Below are 25,782 nucleotides of genomic sequence, written 5' to 3' on the forward strand. Positions count from 1 at the left end.
GAAGCTCCCCACGGAACTGGATTTTCTGCACAGGTTGGTGTTGGCAAACAAGCTGTTACAGGGGTCACATTCTGTCATCTGCCAACATCTTGCACTGACTTTGAAAACTGCATTTCCCTTCCCAGAAGTCAGGAACATTATTTCTATTATTATTATAAATACACAATTATTGATCATCTTCATCTAGATCCAATAAATAGTATCCCCTTAGAAAATCATATTCAATACCTAAAACAATAGGATTGATGTAAAACCCCAAACTCCATGGTGTCAGACAGTCTTGTTTCTGCTGTGTTTAATGTGTGCTCGCTGGTTTTACCCACATGTGATGAACCCTGAGTTTGATTCCTTCTACCTTGAGTGCAGGGTAGGTTACCAGGAGGACTTGAGATGGTCCCTTCCACTTTGGCTGGATTGTTCCAAAATTCCAGGTTCTGATGTACACCGCATCTCCTGGTTGGAAAGGATGTACAGGCGAGTCCAGCCCCAATGATCTGTTGAGAACCATGCACCTTTTAAGGCTTACAAGAGTTAGTCCCAGTGCTATTAAATATTCATTGCAGCAAAACTTCTGAGACTTCCCTTGTCTTGTTGGTGCCACATGGGAAAGCTTCTGGCCATCCAGAAAAAGGATCCACCAATACCAAAATGTGCCAGTCCCCCTTCTGCCTGGGCAGTTCTGCAAAATCAGTTGGCCAAAATCACCTGGTGATTCCCATGTAACGAGCCCTGGAGGCAGCCTTCTTCCTTCAAAACCAATCACATCTTTCTCAACAACTGATCTATTATTTTTTGCCATTTTTGTGCTTACTAGATGCCTTTGTAAACTGGCCACCATATTCTCCATTTCCTAATGTGTTTCCTGATGTTTTAGTTCCATTATACATTAATTGTGGAGCTCCAATTACCTGCCCACACGGGGTTACCAATCACCTGCTGGGATTTTCCGTAGCTGCTGCTGATGGGGCTGACTGCCTGTCCTGATCACTGGAATCTGGTTTCTGTTGCAGAACATTCAAGTTTTTGCTAGGTATTAGTGCAAGGAGAGCTTTTTCAGCACCCTCTTGAGCTGTTTGGTCAGCCAATGGAGTCCCTGGATTAACTGGGGAGTCTCCAAACCCATGGGCTTTACAAGGGCATCAGGGCCACTTCTTTTGGTTTTGGCACACTCTGCAGTAGGTGACTGATTTCTTTTTGTACTCACTGGAGACCTCTGTGCCCTTTCCTTCCATGTGGCTCCCTGGGCGTCTATTATTCCAAACCCATAGTTCAAATCAGTCCATATGTTCACCCTTTTTCCTTCAGTGATTTCTAGGAAAGGTCATTCATTCTGCTTTTTGTGCTGATGTGTTCAAAGCTAAAGCCTGGGCTTCTATGACCTGGGTTGAGGTTCCCACTGCACACCCAGCTGCCCGTTTTCCATCCGTACCACGCTGCTCCCACCAGGGTGCAGGTCCAGTGCTGGCTCCTGCATGGGATTGCTCTCGAGGTCCCAGAGTCTGCCAGAACACACTTGTTCCATGGATCCCAGGCAGCCATAGCACAAAGATTCCAACCCTTCTCTTAGAAGGGACTCGAACACTTCCCTGTTCCAGCCTTGGGTACCTTGAACCAAACCCTGCAAAGCTTTTGCTGCACCTTACAGGCAGGTCAACAGTTTACAGCGGGAAAGGAAAAGGTGCCTTTATCTTACCAGGGGTCTTTCTCTGATTTCCTTTGGAGCAGGGATCAAAGGTTCTCCCCTGAATCCTTCAGTGCTGCCTGCAGGTCCTGCCATCCCTCAGATCTGTTGAAATTCAAGAGGATGAGGCCACGGGGTGTCCCAATGGTGCCTTGGTTCCATGGGCCCCACAGTGTAACCATGGTGTCCTTGGTTCTGCAGTGTCACAATGGATCCTTCATTCCATGAGGCCCCACAGTGTGGCAATGGTCCCTTGAGTCCATGAGGCCCCACAAGGTCACAATGGTCCCTTGGTTCCATGGCCCCGCACTCTCACAATGCTCTCCTTGGCTGCACAAGGTCCCGTAGTGGCACAAGGGTTTCATTTCTTCCTTGGTATCTTTTAGCTTTCTTTCTTTCTTCTTTCTTTCTTCTTTCTTTCATCTTTTTTCTTTCTTTTTCCTATTTTTTTTTTGTTGTTTTCTTGTTGCTTTCTTCTTTCTTTTATATTTTCTTGTGTCTTTCTTTTTTTTCCTTTTTTTCTTTCTTTTTTGGTTCTTTCTTTCCTCTTTTTTTTAATTTTTTCTTGTTTCACATTACTTAGTCTTTTTTCTTTTTCTTCACTTTTTAAATTTTCTTGTTTATTTCTTTTCATGTTCTTTCCTTCTTTTTTCTTTCCTTCTTAATTTTTTTACCTTTTTTCTTTGTTGCTTTCTGTCTTTTGTCTTTCTTTCTTTTTTTGCTTTCTTTGGTTCTCTTTTACTTTTTTTTTCTTGTGCCTTTCTTTCTGTCATTTTCTCTCTTCCTTGTTTCTTTCTTTCTTCTTTTTTTGACTTTTCTTAAAATTTATTTTCTTGTTGGTTTCATGTTTTTAGTCTTTCCTTTTTTCTTCTTTTCTTTCTTTCATTTTTATAATCATTTTGCTTTTTTCTTTCTTTATTTTTTTCATTTTCATTTTCCTTCTTGTTTTTTTTTTATTGTTTCTTGATGCTTTCTTCTTTCTTTCTTTTTTCCATTTTTCTTCTTGGTCTCACATTATTGAGTCTTTCTTTCTTTTATCTTTTACTTTTCTTTGCTTTTTTCATTTTCTTGTTGATTTTTTTAGCTTTCTTTCTTTCTTCATTCTTTTATCTTTTTTCTTTCTTTTTCCTGTTTTTTTGTGTTTTCTTTCCTTCTTCCTTCTTTCTCTTTTTTCTTTCTTTCTTTTCTTCTTGTGTTTATTTCTTGTGTCTTTCTTTCTGTTCTTTTTTCTTTCTTCCTTGTTTCTTTCTCTTTTTTTCTTTTATTTTCTTGTTCATTTCATGTTATTTACTTCTGCATTCTTTTTTTCTTTGTTTATTTCTTCTTTTATTTTTTCTTCACTTTTTTCATTTTCTTGTTCATTTGTCTTTTCTCTCTTTCTTTCTCTTTCTTTCTTTCTTTCTTTTTCATTTTTCTTGTTCGCTTCACGTTATTGAATCCTTTTTTCTTTCTTTCTTCATTTTTAAATCTTTTTGCTCCCTTTTATCTGTTTTTATTGCTTTCTTTCTTCTTTCTTTCTTTCTTTCTTTCTTTCTTTCTTTCTTTCTTTCTTTCTTTCTTTCTTTCTTTCTTTCTTTCTTTTTCTCTTTTATTTTTCTTGTGTCTTTCTTTCTGTTCTTTTTTTTCTTTCTTCATTGTTTTTTTCTTCCTTCTTTTTTTTCTTTTTCTTTCATTTTCCTGTTGGTTTCATGTTATTTAGTCTTGCTTTCTTTCTTTTCTGTTTTCATCACTTTCATTTTCTTGTTGATAACTGTCTTTTGATTTTCTTCCTTTCCTCTTTTCTTTCTGTCTTTCATTTTTTATTATATTTTGCTTTTTTTCTTTCGTCAATTTTTAATGTTTTTTCTTTCTTTTTTCTTCTTCTTTATTGTTTCTTGTTGCTTTCTTTCTTTATTTTTTTCTTTCTTGTATTCTACTTTTCATTTTTTCCTCCTTTCCTTGTTGCTTTTGGTCTTCTTTCTTTTCCTTCCTTCCTTCCTTCCTTCCTTCCTTCCTTCCTTCCTTCCTTCCTTCCTTCCTTCCTTCCTTCCTTCCTTCCTTCCTTCCTTCCTTCCTTCCTTCCTTCCTTCCTTCCAAATTCCTTCCAAATTCCTTCCTTCCTTCCTTCTGAATTCCTTCCTTCCTTCCGAATTCCTTCCTTCCATCCTTCCTTCCTTCCATCCCTCACAAGCCACTTCTCACCCCATTGAAGGGGTGCAAAGCAGCAGGATCCCCTCCCAATTGGGGTCCTCTCACCCTCCCAAAATGTGGGGATTTCACCTCAGCCCCCCAAATTGTGGGGGGTTTACGGCACTTTCCCCAAATTCACTGCAACCTCCCAGAAGCCACTTAGAGGCCCCAAAATTGTCAAAAGCAGCAGGAGCCTCCCCAAAAGCACCTCCTGCTTTTCCTCCCTAGAGTGCCCCACTCCAAGTGTTCAAACCACCCTGTAGGAACCCAGAGTGCCAAAAATATTTCTCTGCCTGTTTTTAAGGGTTTTTACCCCCCTGGACAACACTGGTATAGCTTTAAGCCTTGGAAAAAATTACCAACAATCAGACAAGAACTAGAAAATACAGTGGTGTGAATTAGGTGATAGACTACTATGTAAGATTGTCACAGGGTGAAAAATTTAGAGGTTTTAGGCTTCTCTATGTAGTAAATAGATAAGAGTAAAAAATATCAAAATGGAGGATTGTTGTTGTTCTCAAAACCTTCTTCTCCTTCTTCTACCACTCCATATTCTGCAGTAAAAGTAGTTTGGAATGATTGGATAGAGAATTCCACAGTTCCTAGTCATGTTACTGAATAATTGGTAAGAAAGTGAAAATAATGTACATTGTTAGCAACTATTGGTTAAAATATCTTTAAAAGGCTGTGTAAATCTTGATAATTAGTCTTTCTCGCTCTCACTCCTCCTTTTCCTCCTTCCATGCTGTACCTGGGTCACACTAGTGGCTATGTTCCTCTGATAAGACTTAATAAACAACTATCTGGAAGCATTGAAACTACAGAAGACATCTCGCTTTATCTTTTAAACTCCTTGCAAAGACTTTCAGCAAATTCCCTCCCATCAGGAGAGATTCAATTTATGGCACAATAAAGTGCCCAAACCCCATCCCTCCCAAACTTCATCCCACCCCCACGATGCCACCCCATCCCATCCCATCCCATCCCATCCCATCCCATCCCATCCCATCCCATCCCATCCCATCCCATCCCATCCCACCCCACCCCACCCCACCCCACCCCACCCCACCCCACCCCATCCCACCCCACCCCACCCCACCCCACCCCATCCCACCCCACCCCATCCCATCCCATCCCATCCCATCCCATCCCATCCCATCCCATCCCATCCCATCCCATCCCATCCTATCCCATCCCATCCCACCCCACCCCTCCTGAACACCAATTCCCCTTCTGTGGTTCCTGACTCCCCACAGCCAGGCCTTGGGGCTGACGGATCGAGCCATTTGGGGCTGCCATCGACACATTGGGGCTGGGATTGAGTTTATTGGAGGCACCCGCTCAATCCCTCCATCCCAAATGGGAGCTTGGAGCCTCTCCTCAGCCCTTGCTGTGCCCATGGGCTCACCTCAAGTCCCAAAATGAGAGCCAGGGCCCCACAGGCCATTCAGAACCTCTCAACATTGCCAGAAACAGCAGCATCCTTCCCAAAATGGGCTCCCTGGCTCCCTGACAATAGCTCCCCCTTCCAAGCACCAGAGGCCCCCTCTCAGAACCCCTCCCGAAGCATTGGGGGGCACCCCAAAAATGCCTCAGGAATGGGACATACCCTGAAATCCCTTCAGGAATGTGGGATACCCCAGAACCCACTCAGCAACGGGGTCCCCCTGGCCTCATCATGCGCAGCCTTCAGCTGGCTCAGCCAGAGCCCATCCCGCCCTCAGCAGCCCCAGCCCAGCCCAGCCCTCCTGGGCAGGAAGCCCCAATGGCCGAGCCGGCCTGGGACACTTGCAGGGATGCGGGGGCAGCCGCAGCTTCTCGGGCCAGCCTGTGCCAGGCCCTGAGCGCCCTGCCAGGGAACCATTGCTGCCCCACATCCCATCTCAGCCTGCCCTCGGGCAGCGGGAAGCCGTTCCCTGGGGCCCGGCCCCGCAGGCCCTTGGCAAGAGTCTCTCTGCCCCAGCAATTGCTGCTCCTCCCTGCTGCGGGGCCCGAGCTGCAAGTTGATTTTCTGCCGCTGGCCCCGGCCCAGCCCCGAGCCAGGGCCAGCACCTTGCCCTGGAGCTCTGCGGGCGCTGCGTTTGTGCGGCCGCAGCGCAGCGGCCGCAGCTCGGAGCTGCCCTTTGTGTCCCCGCCGGCAGCTGGCAGAGCTGGCGGGGCCGGGCCAGGGCCGGGCCAGCCCCGGCCTTCCCGGCTCTGCGACACAGCGGCGGCAGCCCCAGCCTTCCAGCCCTGCACACGCTCCCACACAAGCGTCCAGAGCCGCGGCCACCCAACGCAACTGACCGGCCGCTGACCCCCCAGCCTGGCCTGATGGCCATTCCTCTGCCCACACCTCGGACAAGCTCCCCTTGGCCACCTCCTGAGCCACAGTGCCACAGACAAGTGCCACATACAGCTACAGAGCTCTGCCCGGAGCTGGCAAGGAACGTTCATTCAACATAAAAACCACCAAGAAAAAGAGAACTGCCCCCAGCAGAGCTGTTCCCTCCTGCAGTAGTTACACCTGCACACCCACAGCACCTGAGACTGCAAGCAATGAGCATTCCCTGGGCACATGTGCAGCCCAAGCAGCTCGAGGACAGCCTTGCAGCAGGACTGCTCTCAGCTGAGCCAAAAAGGCCCCTCTGGCAGCTGCAGGGCCATTGCAAAGGGCAAGGGCCAGAGCCTGGGCCCACGGGGGAGGAAAGGGCTCTGAATTCCCCTGCCCTGGCACCTCAACCCTGTTTCCAGGGTGCTTCCTACACCGGATTCCTCTGCAGGACTGCGGAAAGCTGAGAGGCAGCTCTGGCTTCTCCACTTTTCATGTGCTAAAGCTGCCTGGCAGAAGAAATGGAGGGACAGCTCTGGTGGCACAATCCCTCCCGGGATTTATCTACAATAAAATAGCATAAAATATCTATGAGGAAAAGAAAAGAATAGCAGAGCTTGTTCTGTTGGGACTTTGGGACTCTTCTCCAAGCTCCGAGCCGGGTCTGAGCCAGGAGCCGGTGGGCTGGGGAGAGACATCGCTGCTGAGGGGCTGAATATTTCCGAAACGACACTATCAAGTGGCACCTTGAGGTTCCAGCAGTCCCCGCGCACACGTTCGATCCCCTCCTTTCAAGCTGAAAGCTCAGCTCCACTTGTGACTCTGCTTTGTAGCGATGAATGGAAACATTCCCCGCAATTCCCGTCGAAAGAGCCCGGCAAGGTTCGTGTCGGGAGAGCTCCCTCGGGGCAGCCCCGGCTCCTGCCCTGCTTGAGTCCCTCTCGAGCCCGCTGTGCTTTCCAGCTGCTCCGCTCCAGCTGCCCCAAATGCCCGTGAATTGCACGGAATGGAACAGATGCGAGTCCTCGTGGCTCGGCGTAAGGGCAGGGAGAGGTCACTCAGGGATCGCCATCGCGGCCACAAGAGCCCCGACGTGGGGAGATGAAGTGGATTTGGGACGGAGCGAATCAGAACAGGAGAGTGAGGAGTAAAATAAACCCTGGTACAGAACCTTCCCCCGACCTCTTTCTCCTTGCCGGAGTTCACTTTATCCCCGGCTCCGCCCTGCTGTGCCCAGCGGGGCAGGGAGAAGGGATGGGAGTCGCGCTCAGTTCGTGCCGCTGCTTCGCCCTCGGGGACAGGAATCCTTCCCTGCTCCGGCGCGGGGTCCCTCCCATGGGGTCAGTCCCTGCCCTGGCCAGCGGGGGTCCCTCCCCACCCGTGCGGTCACTCCCCGGCCCGGCCCTGAGGCGCGGGGCAGTCGCGCTCCGGCCCCGTCAGCGGCAGCGCCGCTTCGTGCCGGGCAGGAGCGGCAGAAGGAGCCGGGGAAGCGGCTTGGAGCGGCGGAGACGAGCGGGGTGCTCCCGTGAGCTCCGCTCAGCCCTCGGGCACCGCGCTGGGGCCCCGCGCACTTTTCCAGCCCGGCCGCCCCCACGGGCCGGGCCCCGCGGCTCCCGCTGCCGCCGCCTCGGCCCCGCCGAGCCCAGAAACCCCGGAAAATTGCGGCCATGCACTAAACAGCCTTTCCGTGCACAGCCAGGGGCGCAGAGGGGGGATCCTTATGAAGTCCCCTCCCCTCAGTCCCTGCTGGGCACGGCCGGGCATTAGCGCAGCTCCTGGGGCTGTGTCCCGGCACCGGCTGCTGCCACAGGGCACGGGGCTGCCGCGCTTGGGCATTAAACGCGACCGATTTGGGGAGCAGGGACAGCCACAGAAAGCCTCGGGGAGCCCTCGGGAGCCTGGAGCTGCACGAGGGCCACAAAGGATGCCCTGGACACAGCGATGGCCCCAGCAGCGGCTCTGCCCCCCAGCACGGGGCTGTGTCCCAGACCCCACGCTCCAGCCCGAGGTTTGGGGGCGGCAGCGGAGCTGCTGGACGGAGCTTCCAGTCCCGCCAGCCGCAGCTCCGATCCCTTGGGCCGTGACGCCGCTGACGGGTGTCCGTCGGCGCTCGGGGTCTGTCTGTCCGCTTTTGCAATCCAGATTCCAATTGTGAGAAATGAGTGAATGATAAATGTTGTCTTTCGCATCTCTGATTTTAACATTTAGAAGTGATGATGTGCTATGTAGAAATAGTGTTAAGGTAAAATGTAGTTAAGTAGAAACGAGATTAAGGTAAATTGTAACTTCGGAATAGTTGTAATACGCTCAGAAATGTATTAATAAACACAAGGTAATAAATGTCTTTTGAGCTGAGAAACTACAGAGCCAGGAACCGAGATATCTTAGAGAAACAAAGAGGATAAACCGCGTGCATCCCAGGAAGACTGTTCTCTCATCAGAACTCGCACCGCCCAAGGGAACTGGCAGCTGCAAATGAGGCTGGAGACTGGGGAGGCACCGGAGGGGGTGCCTGCCTTCAGTTCTGAAGCGATCCCGAGCACCGAGGCGGCGGCGTGCTGGGGGAAGGGGCAGAGACCGGAGAGGGGGGAAAGTTGAGTGAAGTGTAAATGACTTTCTGGGCTTAATGAATATGGAACAGTTTAAGAGAGCCCTTAAGTCCACAGTCAAATGAATGGAGGGCGCCTCTGGCGATATTGCCAAGCGCCCCAGCGCTGTCATTTGCCTTTGTTCTACTAATAAATGTTCAATATTATATTGCTAAAAAATTTACCTTTTGTATTCATTTTCTTCAGAGACAGAATAGAGAGAGTAAAGAGAGAGTAAACAGAGAGAAAAGAGAGAATAAAGAGGGAAAGAGAGAGAATAAAGACAGAGAATAAAGACAGAAAGAGAGATTAAAGAGAGAATAGAGAGAGTAAAGAGAGCGGGAATGAAGAGAGAGGGAAAAGAGAGAGACGGTAAGGAGAAAGAGAATAGAGTGAGAGTAAAGAGAGAGAGTAAAGAGAGAGAAAGAGTAAAGAGCGAGAATAAAGACAGAGAGAGTAAAGACAGAGAGAGTAAAGACAAACATTGCTGCTAAAGAACGTCCGTGCAGTCCCAAACGCCTTCGCACACCGGCCCCCGTGTCCGTGCTCGGGGCTTGATTTACCAAGATGTGAATATCGATCTCATATCGATATCCAGCTGAGACAGACAAAAGCTCTCTAACAGTTTAGAGTTAGAAAGTGAATGTTTTATTGGCGCCGGACGGCGACGTGGAACAGCTTCCTAATGTGCAGTGCCCAGGTATGAACGGTTACCGAGTTCATTTATCCACAAAAGTGATGAATATCCAAACTACAAATACATATTTATAACAATGACCCCTCCCATTCTCCGCTTCGTATGGAAATGAGCTTTAATGGCATTAAGCATGCGCAGTGCGTGCTCTGAATTGAGTCGCTGCTCTCGAATTGGGGCGGTGGTCCCAGACAGATGAAGTAGCTCATCTCCCTCACTTGGACCTTTTTTGTCTTTCTGAACTTTAACAATCTTAATTACTTTAGTGACCTCCAAATTTCCTCTTGTGTGACTTTTGAATAGGTTCCCACAGAGGGAGGAAATTGGGAATTGTCCTTGTTCCCTACACCAACTGATCAATATTTCTGTTCCCCGTTCTAAGCACAGCTAAACAAGCATACAAATGACAGATCATCAATTATTCTGTAATCAATTACTAACATCTTAAAAGCCATTTCAAATCTAGCTCTCTTAACTATTTTAATTAACTCTAGTCCAGCTCAAATTCTTTCTTATTCTAACTCATTTCAACACAGCCAGCCTATAACTAAAATCTTTCTGTTTCTTTTAAATCTATGTGTCAGGGTGTCACCATGGCCACGGGGCTGCCCCAGGGCAGAAATCCCCTGCGGAGATACCGGGACCGGCTGTGGGAGATGGGACACCAAACACACCGGGTTTAGTCTCTTTGGGATGAAGAAGTGAGTTTTTCAGTCTATTTGGGATAGAAAACTATTTCTGATTGCATCAGCCTGTTGCACATGGGGTTTAAAAAGCATAATAAATACTAAAAAGAAATAATGATAAATATCTGTGGTTCAAAAGGCATAAAGGAATTAGGAGGAACATATCTACTGACAGAAGAATAAAAAAATCTTCTGCAGTGCTGTCAGTGGGTGTTCTTGGGGGTTTTTTTTAAACTTTGTATTTCTCATTTCTTCTGATCTGCTTTGATTTACAAATATTGAAGATAAAATGACCAATACCGGGAAAAAATCAACCGTTGGGTGCCAAGCCTCAGAACGAATGTGGAGCTAATGGAGGATTCACGTGCTTTAGACACGTGTGTGCACAGGGGCACAAAAGCATCGCTCCTTTTGGAGGCTGCATTACAGCACACGGGTGGTAAAATCAGATTGACTCCTGTTTTCACAGGCTTCCCGGGCAGCACTTATCAAGGACCTCCTCAAGTCCAGTGAGTGAGCGAGGACAGATCGAGGGTGGTTCTGGATAATCTATTTTCACTCACATTTTCCAACTCCTTACTCGGGTTTGAAGTGCCTGTGTCCATTGTTTGAACCACCACAGTGGAAAGGAGCAGCAGAGCTGAACAGAGAAAGCGACTTTTGCCCTCAGAGCAGAGCAAGCAGGAAGGCACACGGCTTGCACACACGAAGGTCTCTTGTCCATTCCAAGAAAAAGGCATCCATCAAAAGCAAAGGTTTGTTGAATTCAGTGTAACAATACAGCGATTTCAGGGAAACAGTTGAAAGGAATGTGATGAATGTGTCTCTGCAAACAGACCCTCTGAATCTGCTGGGAGGCGGGGCCAGGGACTTGTAGGTAGGGAAGTGACAGAAGAAACGATCAGCTCGAGAGTCTTCCTCATGCAGAGTGAAGTAGAATCTGCAACCAGAATCAGCATCCATGGAGCACCTCGCACCCAGCCTCAGCCCTGGATCCCCCCAGCTCCCATCATCCAGCCCTGGATCCCCCCAGCTCCCAGCATCCAGCCCTGGATCCCCCCAGCCCCCTCACCCAGCTCTGGAACCACCAGCCCTCCACTCCCAGGCCTGGACCCCCAGCTCCCATCAGCCCTGGATCCCAGCCCAGCTTCCATCACCCAGCCCTGGATCCCAGCCCAGCTCCCATCACCCAGCCCTGGTCCCTGCCCGGTCCTGTCACCCAGCTCTGCACCCTCCAAGCCCCCAGCAGCCAGCTCTGGGCTCCCAGGCACTCCAGTTCCCCCTGCACCCTCACCCCACGGCAGCCTCACTCTTGTGCAGTTTTGGGAGCGGTGCCCTCAACCACCAGCGGTGGAATGACCCTGTGCTGATTTGGGCTCAGCCCAGTTTTTGGTAGTGGGGGAGGCCACGGAGGTGGCTTCTGTGAGAAGCTGCTGGAAGCTTCTGCTGTGTCCGGCAGAGCCAACCTGATGAGGCTGACAGCTGGTCTGGGGGCCCCACAGAGTCAGACTTGAAATTGGTCAGAGTTTACCCATGAGAATTCTACAGTGAAATTCTGCAGCTTCAGTGAAAGCCACAGTGAGGGCCAAGAAGATAATTAATGAGAGAAGATGTTCTGGACACGAGGACAGGATGTTCTTGTTATGGGACGTTAAGAGCGTACAAGGAAGAACTTGTGGATAATATGGAACAACGATACCTTTGCTTGTACAGATGATTGTTTTACTGCCTGAATGGTCATTGCTTGCTAGACAGCCTTGTCACTGTTTGCTAAGCAGCCAATCTCAACAGGCCACAGCCATTGGGAAGAGCTATAAGAACAGCAGCAGAGATTTTACGGCTTTGGATTACAACAAGGGTGAGCTGTTCTGTCCGTCTCGACAAAGCCACAGGGCCCCGTTCCAAGGACAGGAGTCACCAGGCCCCACCCTGAGAATGCCCCCCTAAGCAATGGGGGTACCCCAAAACTGCCTCAGGAACACGAGATACCCCAAAAGCCCTTCAGGCATGTGGGATACCCCAGAACCCGCTCAGGAACGGGGCCCCTGACGCTGTTGGGCTGCCCACAAATTCAGGGGCACAGCATCGTTCCTGCAAACCGCGAGGAACGCAGCGCAGCTGCTGTCGGTGCTGCGGCGATGCCGGCGCTCTGTAAATGGAGCAGGCCCAAACTGCAGGTGGCCAGTGAGCGTCTCCCCGAGGGAAAGGAACGACAGGGGTCTTCTGAATGGGCTCCAACCACGATTATTGGGGTGGAGGGACCAGGGACAAAAGACAAGGAAAATGGAAGGGTCCAGGGTTCTTACACTCACAGAAAAAAGGGGGCGGAGAGAAGGGGAACAACCAACGGGATACAGCAGACAGGGTGGAACAATAGGAACAATAACCAATGGGGATAACGCTGAGGCGGGAGCTACAACAGGGAACCAACAGGGTGTTGAACTGGGGAGAACTTTCTAGAGGGAGCCTGGGGCCTTAAACCTCGGTGCCGCCCTCAGATGCGCCCTCTGGGCTGTCCTCAGCCCCCTGGCGTTCCCAGCACTGGATAGCCAGGCTTTGATGGGCCACCAGAGGGCTGGGTCCCTGCAACAGTCCCCCCCAGCCTCACCATCCCCAGCCTTCAGCTGTCTCATCCAGACCCCGTCCCACCCTCACCACCCCCACCCCAGCCCATCCCATCCCTCCTGGGCAGGAAGACCCCCTTCCCAATCCCTATTTCCCCCATCCCACCCACACCGCCCATGCATATCCCCATCCCACCCCTCCCAATTTGCATCCCACTTCTGCCTGTCCTCTTCCAACCACACCCCACCCTGAAGGGCTGTGGAATCCTGTAAATTTGGGGCAGGATTGAGTCATTTTAGAAGGGAATTGAGACATTCTGGAGTGGGATTGAGCCATTTTGGAACAGAATTGAGTCCTTTTCAGTGGGATTGGGTCATTTTGAGGTGACAGATTGCTCCCTCTTGGCTTTTAGACTTTGAAGAGATGGAAAAAACTCCCTCAGATCCCCACAGAACCCCCAAATCTTCCCAAATATCACCCTGAACCCAAAATTCAATCTCCCAGTAAAATGGGGAGACTTTAGACGTCTCTGATCAATTTATATATTTCTACCCCAATTCTGGGTGTTTTTAAGGCATGAAGATGGATCAAAAGAATACTAGGGCCAAAACAAAAGGACCATCAGGCAGGTGTCTTCCCAACATGGATCATAGGGAATGTGGATCACCAGGGCTCTTCCCAACGTGGGTCCTCTGATGGAGGATGGAGTTGGAGCGGAGGACAAAGCTCTTGCCACAGTCGGGGCACTCGCAGGGAAGCCCTTAGCGGTGCCTCCGTTGGTGTCGGGTCAAGTTAGAGCTCCTGGAGAAGCTCTTCCCACACTGGGGACACTCGTAGGGCCTCTCCCCGGTGTGCATGCGCCGGTGCCTGACGAGGTGGGGGTTTTGCTTGAAGCCCATCCCGCAGTCGGGACAGTGGAAGGGCCTCTCCCCAGTGTGGATCAGCCGGTGGGAGGTCAGGTTGAAGCTCTGGCTGAAGCTCACCCCACACTCCTCACACTTGTAGGGCCTCTCCCCACTGTGGATGCGCAGGTGGGTGATGAGGTGGGAGTTTCGCTTGAAGCTCTTCCCGCAGTCGGGACAGCTGAAGGGCCTCTCCTCTGAGTGAGTTTGCTGGTGCTGGAAGAGATTGGAGCTTGTCTGAAACCTCTTCCCACACTCAGGACACTCGTAGGGCCTCTCCCAGGTGTGGTCCTCTGCTGTTGAGCCCTGGCTGAAGCTCTTCCCACATTCCCCAGACTCGTAGGGCCGTTCCCCAGAGTGCAGGCGCTGGTGCTTGATGAGGCTGCAGCTCCATCTGAAACTCTTCCCACATTCCAGGCACTTGTAGGGCCTCTCCCCCGTGTGCACACAGTGGTGGGTGAAGAGGTTGGAAGTGTGGCTGAAGCTCTTCCCACATTCCAGGCACCTGTAGGGCCGCTCCCTGGTGTGAAGCTGCTGCTGGATCACCAGGTTGGAGATCCGGCTGAAGCTCCGGCCGCCTTCCCCGCACAGGATGGGTCCTCCGTCCTCAGAGCACCCTGGGCTGGCTTTGGAGTCCCTCCTCATGTGGGATCTCAGGGGCTTTTCCTCCCCATTGGATTCCTGCACCGTGGAGCCGCTCAAAATGGCCTCCTCCACCAGGTTCTGACACGGGGATTTGTCCTCCCTGGGCTGTGTGCTCAGCTCCTTGTCTGGGGAGGAAGGACAAGGAGAGGATGGGATTTGCCTCCGTGCCACAGGGAAGGGGAAGGAGATCCCCCCAGTCTGTCCCCGGCAGGACAGTGTCGGCAGCGGGGTTGTCCTGCAGCCGGGGGCGATGCTGGGCTGGGAGATGGAGCAGGAGAGAGGGGCAAAGGGGCACTGACTTCCCCCTCACCTGCCTGGGGCTCCTGGGGCATCTTCCTCTTCCTCACAGCCTCCTCCTCCATCCAGCCAAGGGTTGGTAATGGGAAATCTGGGTTTGGGGAGAAACAAGGGATGAGTGTTTTCGGTTGGGGACTCCTCCTGCTCAAGTCCATCTCTAGAAGTCACCAGTGTCCATAAAAACCAACAAAAAATTGACAGTGAGTCCCAAAAAAGCCTCCAGGAGTTCCCCCTTTCCAGTCTCCTCACTTTGGGGTTCTGGGGGTCCCATGGGTCCTGGGGATCCCCCCTCTCTGGGGCCCTGCTTAGGGATGCTGGGGGGTTTTGGGGGTCCCACAGGTCTCTTTTTTCCTGATTCTGCTTTGGCTCCCAGAGGTCCCAGGGTCTCCCTCTTCAGCCTCCCTCCACTCCAGGCACTTGGGGCTCCCCCCTCTCCTCACTGCCCCTTTCAGGGCCAAGGGTCCCAGCCCCACCTCATCTCCAGGCCCCTCCACCCCTCGAGGCTCTTGGGGGTCCCCCAGCTCTGGTATCGTCCCTCTCTGCTCTCCCCACTCCAGGGGTCCCGTGTTCCAGCCCCCGGCTCTCCTGGGGATCCCCAAAGCCAATGTCGAACCCCACCAGGACCGGGCAATCCTCACATGGACCCCCCAAGACCCCCAAGGGGCAATTATAGCTCAGCTTTGGAGTCCTGCAAGATCCAGATATCCCCTCTGGCCCAAAAAATCCCTCCGAGGGACATGCAAGGACATCTGGGGCTCAATTCCAGAATCTGCAAGCTCCAAACACCCCTCCAAAAAAATCCCTTCTGGTGATCCCCCGATAGATTTGGGGTGAGCTCTCCCTTCCCGCTCACCTGCAGGATGGGGGAGGGAAGATGCTACCGGGGCTGGGGGTGCTGCGGACACAGTGGGCGGGCGGTGGAACCTCGTGGTTCTCCAGCTCCTCCTCCTCCTCTCTCCCTCCTCTTCCTCCCGCTCCTCCTCCACTCCCACCCTGCCCCCCCTTTCCCACCCCCTCTGCCCCACGGCTGCCGCAGCACCGGCTGCTGTGTGGGGGGAGGCCCCGATCAGCCCCAGGGATGGACGGGGGGGTGGGGACCCCCCCCAGTGCAGATCCCTCCCTTCCCCAGAGCCCCAGGGAATCGCTCCAGGGCTCAGGTGCTGGGGGACAGGGCTGGACCCCCATGGAACCGCTCTTCTTCTGTCCCAACCCCACCTTTCCCTCCCCTCTCCTCCCCTTTCTCAGCGTTCCCCCAATCCACAGCCCCATTCCAGCTCAATTTGGGTGTCCCATCCCCCTCTCACTTTGTTTGGGGGTCCCAGCCTCCTCTTACTCCACCCCCCTTCTACACCTTCGCCATCGTCCCCATAATCCCCACCTCCCCTCCCCCTCCCCCGGCCTTGGTTTTGGGGGTTCCAGGCCCCTCCTGCTCACTTTGGGGGTTCCATTCCCCATTTCGCTCAATTTGGGGTCCCAGACCCGCCCCCCTTCTCACCGCTCACCCCGCGCCCGGGGGGGCTCCCAGCACCACCAGTGCCACCAGTGCGGCCCCAGCTGCCCCCACACGCCCCATGCCCAGCGCCGGGCGCTGCCGACAGCCCCAAAGCAGCCGCGCTGTGCCCTGGGGGGTCCCCAGAGCGGCCCCGCCCCGCACGGCACTGGGAGCACCAGTCCGGACCAGTGCGGAGCGCGGGCGGGCGGCATCAGCCGTGCCCGGGCAGGGCCGGGCCCCGCGGGGCTCCCGCCCGCACTCGGCCCCCGCCGGGACAGCGCGGGGGGGCCCGGCCTGGCCGCCCCCACCTCCCCCTCCCCAAATTCCGCTCCGGGGGGCGCTGGGGGCGGGGGGGGCTCAGCTGGGGCCAGAGGTGCCCGAGCCACGTGTCCCCCGCTGCCAGCACCACCCCCTCAGGGTTAGGGGTGCCCCAAAATTCCCTCAGAGCTGGCGGATACCCCGCAGGCCACAAAGGAGCGGGGTCCCCCCGGCCTCATCATCCCCAACCTTCGGCTGCCTCATCCCAGGCCCCATCCCGCCAACCCCCTCCGCCACACTTCATCCCACACCCCAATCCACATCCCACCCTTCCCGGGCCCCATCCCGCCCATCCCCCTCCGCCAGACTTCATCCCACACCCCAATCCACATCCCACCCTTCCCGGGCCCTATCCCGCCCCATCCCATTTCTCCCGGCAGCCGCTACCGGGACCCCCCAAAACCCCGCGTGCCCGGGGCTCCCCAATATCCCCCAAGGGGCATTTGCGACTCACATTTGGAGCCCTGCAAGATCCAAACATCCGCCTCCCCCCCCGCCCCAACAAACCCCCTTCCCCCAGGAACCAACAAAGATATTTGGGGTGAATCGTGCTGGAGTCCTCCAAGCTCCAAAAATCCCCTCTCCCAAAAACAACCCCAGGTACCGCCCAAGATATTTGGGGCGAGCTGCCCCTCCCCGGTCACCTGCGGGATGGGGGGAGCGATGCACCCGCGCCCGAGTGCTGCGGACACAGAGAGCGATGGATGCACGTGGCGGCTCCTCTGCCTGCCTCCTCTGGCCCTCCTCTTCCTCCCGCTCCTCCCCCTTTACCCCTCCCCTTCTTCCCACTCCTGCTCCTCCAGCCGTCCTCCCCCCTCGCTCTTCCTCCTCTTCTATCCCCCCTCCTCCTCCTGTTGATTGTGGCTCCCATCCCGGCTTTGTCTGACATCAGCCCTGGGCCCGTCCCGTGCTCAGCAGCAGCAGCAGCAGCAGCAGCATCCTGTGCTCTGGCAGCACTCCCTGCTCCTTAGGGAAGGCTTTGGCATTTCTGCCGGGCACAGACACTGAAGCTCACCCCGACCTGCCCCGCTCCCATTGCTGTCCCCTGGGCACTGGGCGGCTGCTGTGCCAGGGCAGCCCGAGACACAGACGAAGCCAAGTCCAGCCCAGCTGCCCGGGCTGATGCAGACGAGCCCCAGGGCCGAGGTCCTGCAGAGCCCCATGGAGCCCTCGGCTCCTGGCTGGGAACGGGCTGTGCTGCGGCTGCCACAGCGGCCACAGCGAGTCCTGGGGCTCCCCCGGTGCCGCTGCAGCAGCACTCAGGTTCCACCTCCTGTGCCAGGGCCTGGCCAGGGGCCATCAGATCCATGGGCTCCGTGCCGAGGGGGAACACAACTACAATGGATCGGATGCAGCCCCCAAGGACCTCGAGCAAATCGTGCAGGAACATCCAGACCTGGACCTGACGTTTGCGAAGCTGCAGCCGGCAGAGTTCTGTGGCGCAGGAGAGCCAGCACGGGAATAGGGGACCTGCAAGGAGCTGCAGGAGAAACACCCTGAGCCTCAAAGGCCGCCACGGCCTGAATCTGTGCTGGGGAAAGTTCTTCCTGTCCAGGAAGAGATCCCGGGATGAGGCAAAAGCCAAGTTCATGGCTGGTGACAAGACTGCCGTGCACGGAGGGCAGAGGAGGGACTGCAGGCAGAGACTGGGAGCCCGGGAAGGAGGGAGGGGTGGGGAAAGTGTTTTTTAGGATTTGTTTTAGTTCTCCTTGTCCTGGTGTGATTGGTTTGGAAATAAATTCCATTAATTTCCCCAGCTTGGGTCTGTTGTGGCCCTGGCAGTGAGCAGTGAGTGAGCTCTCCCTGCCCCGATCCCAGCCCTCGAGCCTTTCCTTCTGTGTTCCGTGTGCTGCAGCTGTGAGCAGAGTGCCAGAGCGGCTTTGGTGGCACCGGGCACCCGGCCAGGGCCAGCCCAGCCCAGCGGTGCCTGCAATTCATTCCCTCGGCTGCAGCGCGGAGCGGCCGCAGGGCGGGTCCGGCTGCGCGGGCAGGCGGCTCCAGAAGCACCAACTGCGCCCCACGGGACAGGAGGAGGAGGCAGCGGGTGCCGGGGGAATCTCCTTCCTCCGAGCCGGCAGCGCCACGAGGGAGAGACTGGAGAAAAGGAAACGGAGAGGAGGGACGAGGCTGGAGCTGTGGAGAGCTGCAGGGATGCCGGGGCAGCCGGGAATTTTGTTTTCCAAATCTCTGGGGCGAAGGGAAGCGCTGTGAAATCCTTCATGGAAAAGAAAGGAGAAACAGCGATTGATGGAAACCGACACCCCTTGGGACTCAGTTTATTCCTCTGGATTGCAAAAGCGGACAGACAGACCCCGAGCGCCGACGGACACCCGTCAGCGGCGTCACGGCCCAAGGGATCGGAGCTGCGGCTGGCGGGGCTGGAAGCTCCGTCCAGCAGCTCCGCTGCCGCCCCCAAACCTCGGGCTGGAGCGTGGGGTCTGGGACACAGCCCCGTGCTGGGGGGCAGAGCCGCTGCTGGGGCCATCGCTGTGTCCAGGGCATCCTTTGTGGCCCTCGTGCAGCTCCAGGCTCCCGAGGGCTCCCGAGGCTTTCTGTGGCTGTCCCTGCTCCCCAAATCGGTCGCGTTTAATGCCCAAGCGCGGCAGCCCCGTGCCCTGTGGCAGCAGCCGGTGCCGGGACACAGCCCCGGGAGCTGCGCTAATGCCCGGCCGTGCCCAGCAGGGACTGAGGGGAGGGGACTTCATAAGGATCCCCCCTCTGCGCCCCTGGCTGCGCACGGAAAGGCTGTTTAGTGCATGGCCGCAATTTTCCGGGGTTTCTGGGCTCGGCGGGGCCGAGGCGGCGGCAGCGGGAGCCGCGGGGCCCGGCCCGTGGGGGCGGCCGGGCTGGAAAAGTGCGCGGGGCCCCAGCGCGGTGCCCGAGGGCTGAGCGGAGCTGACGGGAACAAGCCCCGGAACCCCCCCGGTGCCCGAGGGCTGAGCGGAGCTGACGGGAACAAGCCCCGGAACCCGCCGGTGCCCGAGGGCTGAGCGGAGCTGACGGGAACAAGCCCCGGAACCCCCCGGTGCCCGAGGGCTGAGCGGAGCTGACGGGAACAAGCCCCGGAACCCCCCGGTGCCCGAGGGCTGAGCGGAGCTGACGGGAACACGCCGCTCGTCTCCACCGCTCCAAGCCGCTTCCCCGGCTCCGGCTGCCGCCGCCGCCCGGCCCCGGCGCGGTCCCGCGGGGTCGCCGCTCTTCGCGCAGCTGGAGGGGCTCGATCCAGGCTTGGGACACACCTGTGGGGAAGAGCCCCCCGAATACGTCGGAGTCGGATGTGGTCGGGAGGCTCTGGAGCACAAAGGTGGGTGTGGGAGGGGTAGGGGAATTGCTATGGGAATGTGGGATTCACGAATGGGCCACTTGGGAATGCAGGAATTACCCTGGAATTTCCATGGGCGGATCTCACTCTCATCCCAGTCAGGTGAGAATTGCGTGGATGGGTCTCCCCCCCAGCCCATTACCATGGGAATTCCATGGGGAAATGATTGGAATTCATGATCAATCAAATGACAGCGGTGAAATGAGAAACAATCCCTGCTGCGATTCGCTGGGACATAAATCCCAATCCTTTCGCCAGGCCGGGTCTGTGGTGCCCGTGGCAGCGCCAGGGGAGTGCCCTCTCCCTGCTCCGAGCCGAGCTCGGGCCTTTCCTTCGGTGTTCTCTGCCCTGCCCGGGACAGGAGGGCACTGACGGAGCGGCTTTGGTGGCACCGGGCACCGCCCGGGCTCCGGCCACTGCAGGTGGCTCTGGGGGAATGTCCAACACCAAATCTTAAAGCCAACAACAGCTCCTGGAGGGGATTCTGCCCCCTCTGCATGTCCTGGGAGCCCAAGGGCAACGCCCCGGGCACAACAGCCCAGAGTGCTGGAGCACAGTGTCCCTGGGCCAGGCCGTGTTCCCTGGCTGTCCCGTGTCCCTTGTCCATCCCGTGTCCCTCGGCTGTCCCGTGTCCCTCGGCTCCATGGGGCTGGGGGTGGCAGCAGGACCCGGGGCAGCCCTGGGGGAGAACAACCCTGAGCCCTGGCTGGGCCAGTTCCCCCAGTTCCACCCGGGGTGGGACCCAGGTCACTCCCAGCATGGGCCCTGGGGCTCCCAGTCACCCCCAGTATGATCCCAGTCACTTTAAGTTACAGTCAGTATGATCCCAGTCACTCCCAGTATGATCCCACTATGATCCCACCATGGTCCCAGGTGTTCCCATTCACCCTTCTGTACCCCCCAGATTTCTTCTGCAGCCCCCCCGTGAGAGTGGGGGGTGGCGGCCGAGTGCTGGTGCCCCCCTGCCTGCAGCAGATCCAGCGGTGAAGGGAGTTCAGGGGGTCCCTCAGCATCTGGGCTCCCCCGGGATTTGGGGTGAACCCCCCAGGCCCCCAGGATCTCCCTGAACATGCTGACGCTGCCCGTGCACAGCGAGAAGGTTCATACCTGGCACGGGGTCCCCAGCTCTGTCACCGGCATCGCCCAGGTACCCCAAAACCTCCCGGGAATCCCCAACACCCCCCCGGGGAACCCCAACCTCTCCTGGGACCCCGAAAATATCCCCAGGACCCTCCAAAAACTCCCCAGGACTGCAAAGCCCCATACAGACCCCCCAAAACCTTCTCAGGACACCAAAATTCCCACGGGACCTCCCAACACCCCTCGGCCCCCTTGAGAAGGTTTATACCTGGCACAGGGTCCCCATCTCCATCACTGGCAGGGACCCCAAAACAGCCTTGGGACCCCCAAATATTCCCCCCGGGATCACCCAAACCCCCGCTTTGGGAGCCCTGAAAACCCCCCTCGGGAACCCCCAAAAAACCACCGGGACCCACAAAACCCCCCAGCAGCCCCTCGCGAATGTTCATACCCTTCACGGCGTCCTCATCGCCATCATCGGCATCACCCACGTACCCCCAAACCCGCCCGGGACCCCCAAGCCCTTCCGGGACCACCAAACCCGCCCGGTACCCCCAAACCCATCCGGGACCTCCAACCCCCCCAGGCTCCGCTGCCGGAGTCAACGGGAGTGGTGTTGCCCTTTTAACAGGAATTATGGTGGGCACCGACTTTACCGGGGGCTCTTAAAGCGCCGATGGTAGAGGGAACCCCAAAAATTCACCCGGGGGGCACTCTCCCGTTTGCTGCACTCGGGGGAGCCCCGAACAACGACGGGTCCTGGGCTGAGCCCCCCACTCAGTCGGGGGTGGGGAGGGAATGGGGAGGGCTGGGACGGGGTTTGGGGGCGCTGGGGTTAACTGGGGGACCCCACTGGAATCCCATTCCCGCTGTCCCACCTCCCCGGATCCCCCCTCTCCCACCCCTTTCCCGTTGTTCCCCCAAACCTCCGCTGCCCCAGCTCGCTCTGGGGGTGACCCAGCCCTTTCCCATCGTGGCCCGACCCGGCCCCGCTGCCCCGAGAGCTCCCGGAGGAAGGGCAGGAGGAGGAGGAGGCGGGACAGAGGAGGAGGAAGAGGAGGGCCGGGGGAAGAAGGAGGAGCCGGAGCAGGCGGAGGAGGCTCCACGTGCGGGCAGCGCTCTCTGCATCCGCAGCCGCTCGGGCCGGGAGCATCGCCCGCCCCGCATCCCGCAGGTGCCCGGGGAGGGGGAGCTCGGCCCAAGCATCCCGGGCGGTGTTTTTGGAGGGGGGAGGGATATTTGGAGCTCCCAGGGAATCTGTTTGGGGCTCGCTGTTTCATCCTCTCTGTCGGGGCGGGCGGCGCGATGTTTGGAGCTTGCGGGACTCCAAAGGCGAGCCGCAGATGCCCCTCGGGCGGATATCGGGGGGTCCCGGGAGGTGTTTTTGGGGGTCCCGGTGGCGGTGGCGGCAGAGCCCCGGCGGGGGCGGGGGGATGCGGGTCCCCCCGCGGTGGGGGTTGGGCTTCCCGGGCCGGGCCCTCCGAGCTCTGCCGGGGCCCCGTGGGGACGGCGCGGGGCCGGCGGGGCCGGGGGGACACCGGTTTTGGGGACCCTCGGGAGAGCCGCGGCTTCCCTAAGTAGGACCCCAGAGAGAGGAGAGCCCCAGAGCCCCAAAGCGGGGACCCCGAGAGGGGGGACCCCTGGGATTGCCGGGACCCCGGCGGGGGGGTCTGGGTGCTGGAGGGGCGGCATGGCCGGGAAAGGGGCTCGGGGGTCCCGGGGCCGGAAATGGCTGCTCCCAGTATGATCCCAGTTGTGGTCTCAGTCCCCTCAGCATGGTTCCAGTACCTTCCAGTTGATTCCAGTTGCTCCCAGTTGCTCCCAGTGTGTCCACATTTTCCTCCCAACATGGGCCCAGCAGCTCCCAGTAACCCCCAGTCAGGTTCCATTCACACCTGCTGTAATCCCAGTGGCTCCCAGGATGATCCCAGTAAGACCGGTAGTCACTTCCAGTATGGTTCCAGTCACTTCCAGTATGGTCCCAGTTTCCCTAAATGTGATCCCAACTGCTCCCTCTCAATGCCAGTATGATGCCAGTTGCTTCCAGTCACTCCCAGTATGATCCCAGTAGCACCCAGTCACCCCCAGCATGGTTACAGTCACCCCCAGTATGACCCCAGTCACTCCCAGGTACTCCCAGTATTATTCCAGTCATGCCCAGAGTGACTCCCTGTCACTCCCAGTGTGGCCCAGTTGCTCCCAGTATGAATCCAGTCACTCCAAGTTGCTCCAAATAAATCCCACTTGCTCCCAGTGTGGTCTCTGTTGCTCCCAGTCACATCCAGCATGGTTCCAGTCCCTCCCAGTCTGATTCCACTATGATTGCAGTCACTCTCAGATACTCCCAGTATGATCCCAGTCAGTTCCAGTAGGATCCCAGTATGACCCCAGCATGGGCACAGCTGCTCCCATTATCTTCCAGTGTGGTTCCAGTTGAACCCAGTTGCCCCCAGCTCAGACCCAGTCACTCCCCACATGAGGTTGAGCTCTCCCTGAATTCACAGCTCCCCACCCATGGGATCATCGCCCCCCATCCCACAGGTGCCTGAGGAGGGGGAGCTCAGCCCAGATATCCTGGGGGGTCCCTGTGTTGGGTTTTTTGGTGGGGGGATGCTTGGAGAATGAAGAACTCCAAAGCTGAGCGAAAAATGCCCTTTGTGAGGATATTGGGGGTCCCCAGGAGGTGTTTTTGGGGGTCCCGGTGGTGGTGCCAGCAGAGCCCTGGCAGTGGGCAGGGGGATGTGGGGTCCCCACCACAGTGGGGGTTGGGTCTGCCCGGGTCAGGCATGGCCACCTCCAGCCCGGAGCCAGGGGGCTGCGGGACCCCTTGGGAGAGCCAGAGGGGGAACTTCGGGACCCCCAGAGTGGGATGAGCAGAGAGGGGCAGTACCGGGACCAGGGGAGCCCCGGCAGTCTGGAGGAGCGAACCCCTGTGACCCCAAGGGCCCCAAAAGGGGGAGCCCAGAGAGGGGGGAGCGCCGCCATTCGCAGGACCCTCAACAGCCTGGAGAGGGGGAGGGGGGACTCCTTGGATCCCCATAACCCCAAAGCAGAGAATAAGGGGAGAAGGGACCTGGGGACCCCATAACCCCCAGCATCCCTAAGTGGGGAGACCAAAGGGGGGAGCTTTTGGATTCCTGGACTGCCACCAGCCTGGGGAGAGCAGGGACCAAGTAGAGAGGGGGACCCCAATACAAGCATGACCCCCGGCAGATGGGACAGGGGGAATCCCAAACCCCAAAGGGGAGAGACCAGAAACTCCTGGGAGGGTCTCCTGGGAAGGGAGAACTCCTGGGAGGCTTTCTCAGAGAAAATTTTATGGACACACAGTGCCCAGTGGCTTCTTGAAAAGGACTTGGGCAGAGGGACCTTCAAACTCAACATGCTCATCCCTTGTTTTCCCCCAAATCAGGACTTCCCATTCCCAACCCTTGGCCAGATGGAGGAGGAGGCTGTGAGGAAGAGGAAGATGCCCCGGGACACCCAGGCAGGTGAGGAGGAAGTCAGTGCCCCTTTCCCCCTCTCTCCTGCTCCATCTCCCAGCCCAGCATCGCCCCCGGCTGCAGGACAACCCCGCTGCCGACGCCGTCCTGCCAGGGACAGACTGGGGGGATCTCCTTGCCCTTCCCTGTGGCACGGAGGCAAATCCCATCCTCTCCTTGTCCTTCCTCCCCAGACAAGGAGCTGAGGACGGAGCCCAGGGAGGACAAATCCCCGTGTCAGAACCTGGTGGAAGAGGCCATTTTGAGCGGCTCCACGGCACAGGAATCCAATGGGGAGGAAAAGCCCCGGAGATCCTGCAAGAGGGGGGTGCTGCAAATGCAGCCCAGGGTGCTCTGAGGAGGAAAGACCCACCCTGTGCTGGGAAGGCGGCCGGAGATCCAGCCAGAGGTCGGACCTGGTGGTCCATGAGCAGCTTCACAATGGGGAGAAGCCCTACAAGTGTGGGGAATGTGGAAAAAGCTTCAGCCAGAGCTCCCAGCTAATCGGCCACCAGGGGATCCACACCAGGGAACGGCCCTACGAGTGTGAGGAATGTGGGAAGAGCTTCAGAGACAGCTCCAGCCTGATCGTCCACTGGCGCATCCACACTGGGGAGAAGCCCTGCGAGTGTCCCCAGTGTGGGAAGAGCTTCTGCAACAGCACTAACGTGACCAGACATCAACGGAGGCACCGCTAAGGGAAGCCCTGCGAGTGCCCCGAGTGTGGGAAGAGCTTCATCCTCTGCTCCAACTTCATGCCCCATCAGAGGACCCACATTGGGAAAAGCCCTGGTGACCCACATTCCCTGTGATCCGTGTTGGGAAGACCCCTGGCTGGTGCTCTCCACGTTCTCCTGGATCCCATAGTCACCTGGGTGAATGCAGGGGCAGGAACATCCATCGGGACTCAGATCAACACTGGAAATTCATTGGAAAGAGCTGATTTTTTAACTTTACACCCTAAAATTTTCATCTCCTCTGTCCAATTGTTTCTTCTGGTGGCATCAAGCAACCTTGGATCATCTTGGAGGTCGTTTTCAATCTAACTAATTTCTGTGTTAATCCTACTGAAACAACCAAAATTGGTGTAAAAATAAAGAAATTAAACAAAGAGATCTAAAGCTGCACCGTTTTCCTGGAATTTGGGGGTGAATTTGGGGTTCAGAGGAATATTTGGGAGGATTTGGGTGTTGTGGGGCTGCGAAGGCAGGCAGATTGGGGCCACAATCTCACAGTTGTGCTGGCAGAACGTGTCCACCTGAGCCCCTCTGTTCTCCAGGAATTCCGGTTGTCTGTCCCAGTCCCTGGCCTGGGTCTGCCCATCCAGGGTGCCTCCCACAAAGTGCCCAAATCCCTGCTGAAGTGCCCGTGCTGCTCTGGGCTGTGAATGTTCCTGTCCACCAACCTGTCCTGGTCGGTGCCATGGAGGCTGGGAGGGGGTTTGGGGCCTCCTGGGGACACTGGGAGGGGGTTTTCTGGCTCTTGGGGCCATTTGCGGTGCTGGGAGGGGCTTTGGAGTGCTTTTGGGACAGTCTGTGAGGGAGTTTTGG

At 56.2% G+C, this 25,782-nt stretch overlaps 1 protein-coding gene across 1 annotated transcript in view; it reads left to right on the plus strand.

The window, feature by feature from the left end:
* Positions 1 to 25,287, plus strand: part of LOC138098772 (zinc finger protein ZFP2-like) — a 41,704-nt gene extending 16,417 nt beyond the window's left edge. Inside the window, exon 2 of the mRNA XM_068995568.1 lies at positions 24,640 to 25,287. Within this exon, the coding sequence (XP_068851669.1) occupies positions 24,640 to 24,930 (291 nt within the window). The 3' untranslated portion in view covers positions 24,931 to 25,287. The remainder of the gene's footprint in view (positions 1 to 24,639) is intronic.
* Positions 25,288 to 25,782: the final 495 nt, after the last annotated feature.

Source organism: Aphelocoma coerulescens, chromosome 26 (genome assembly GCF_041296385.1).
Source record: "Aphelocoma coerulescens isolate FSJ_1873_10779 chromosome 26, UR_Acoe_1.0, whole genome shotgun sequence".
In the NCBI taxonomy this organism is placed as follows: Eukaryota; Metazoa; Chordata; class Aves; order Passeriformes; family Corvidae; genus Aphelocoma; species Aphelocoma coerulescens.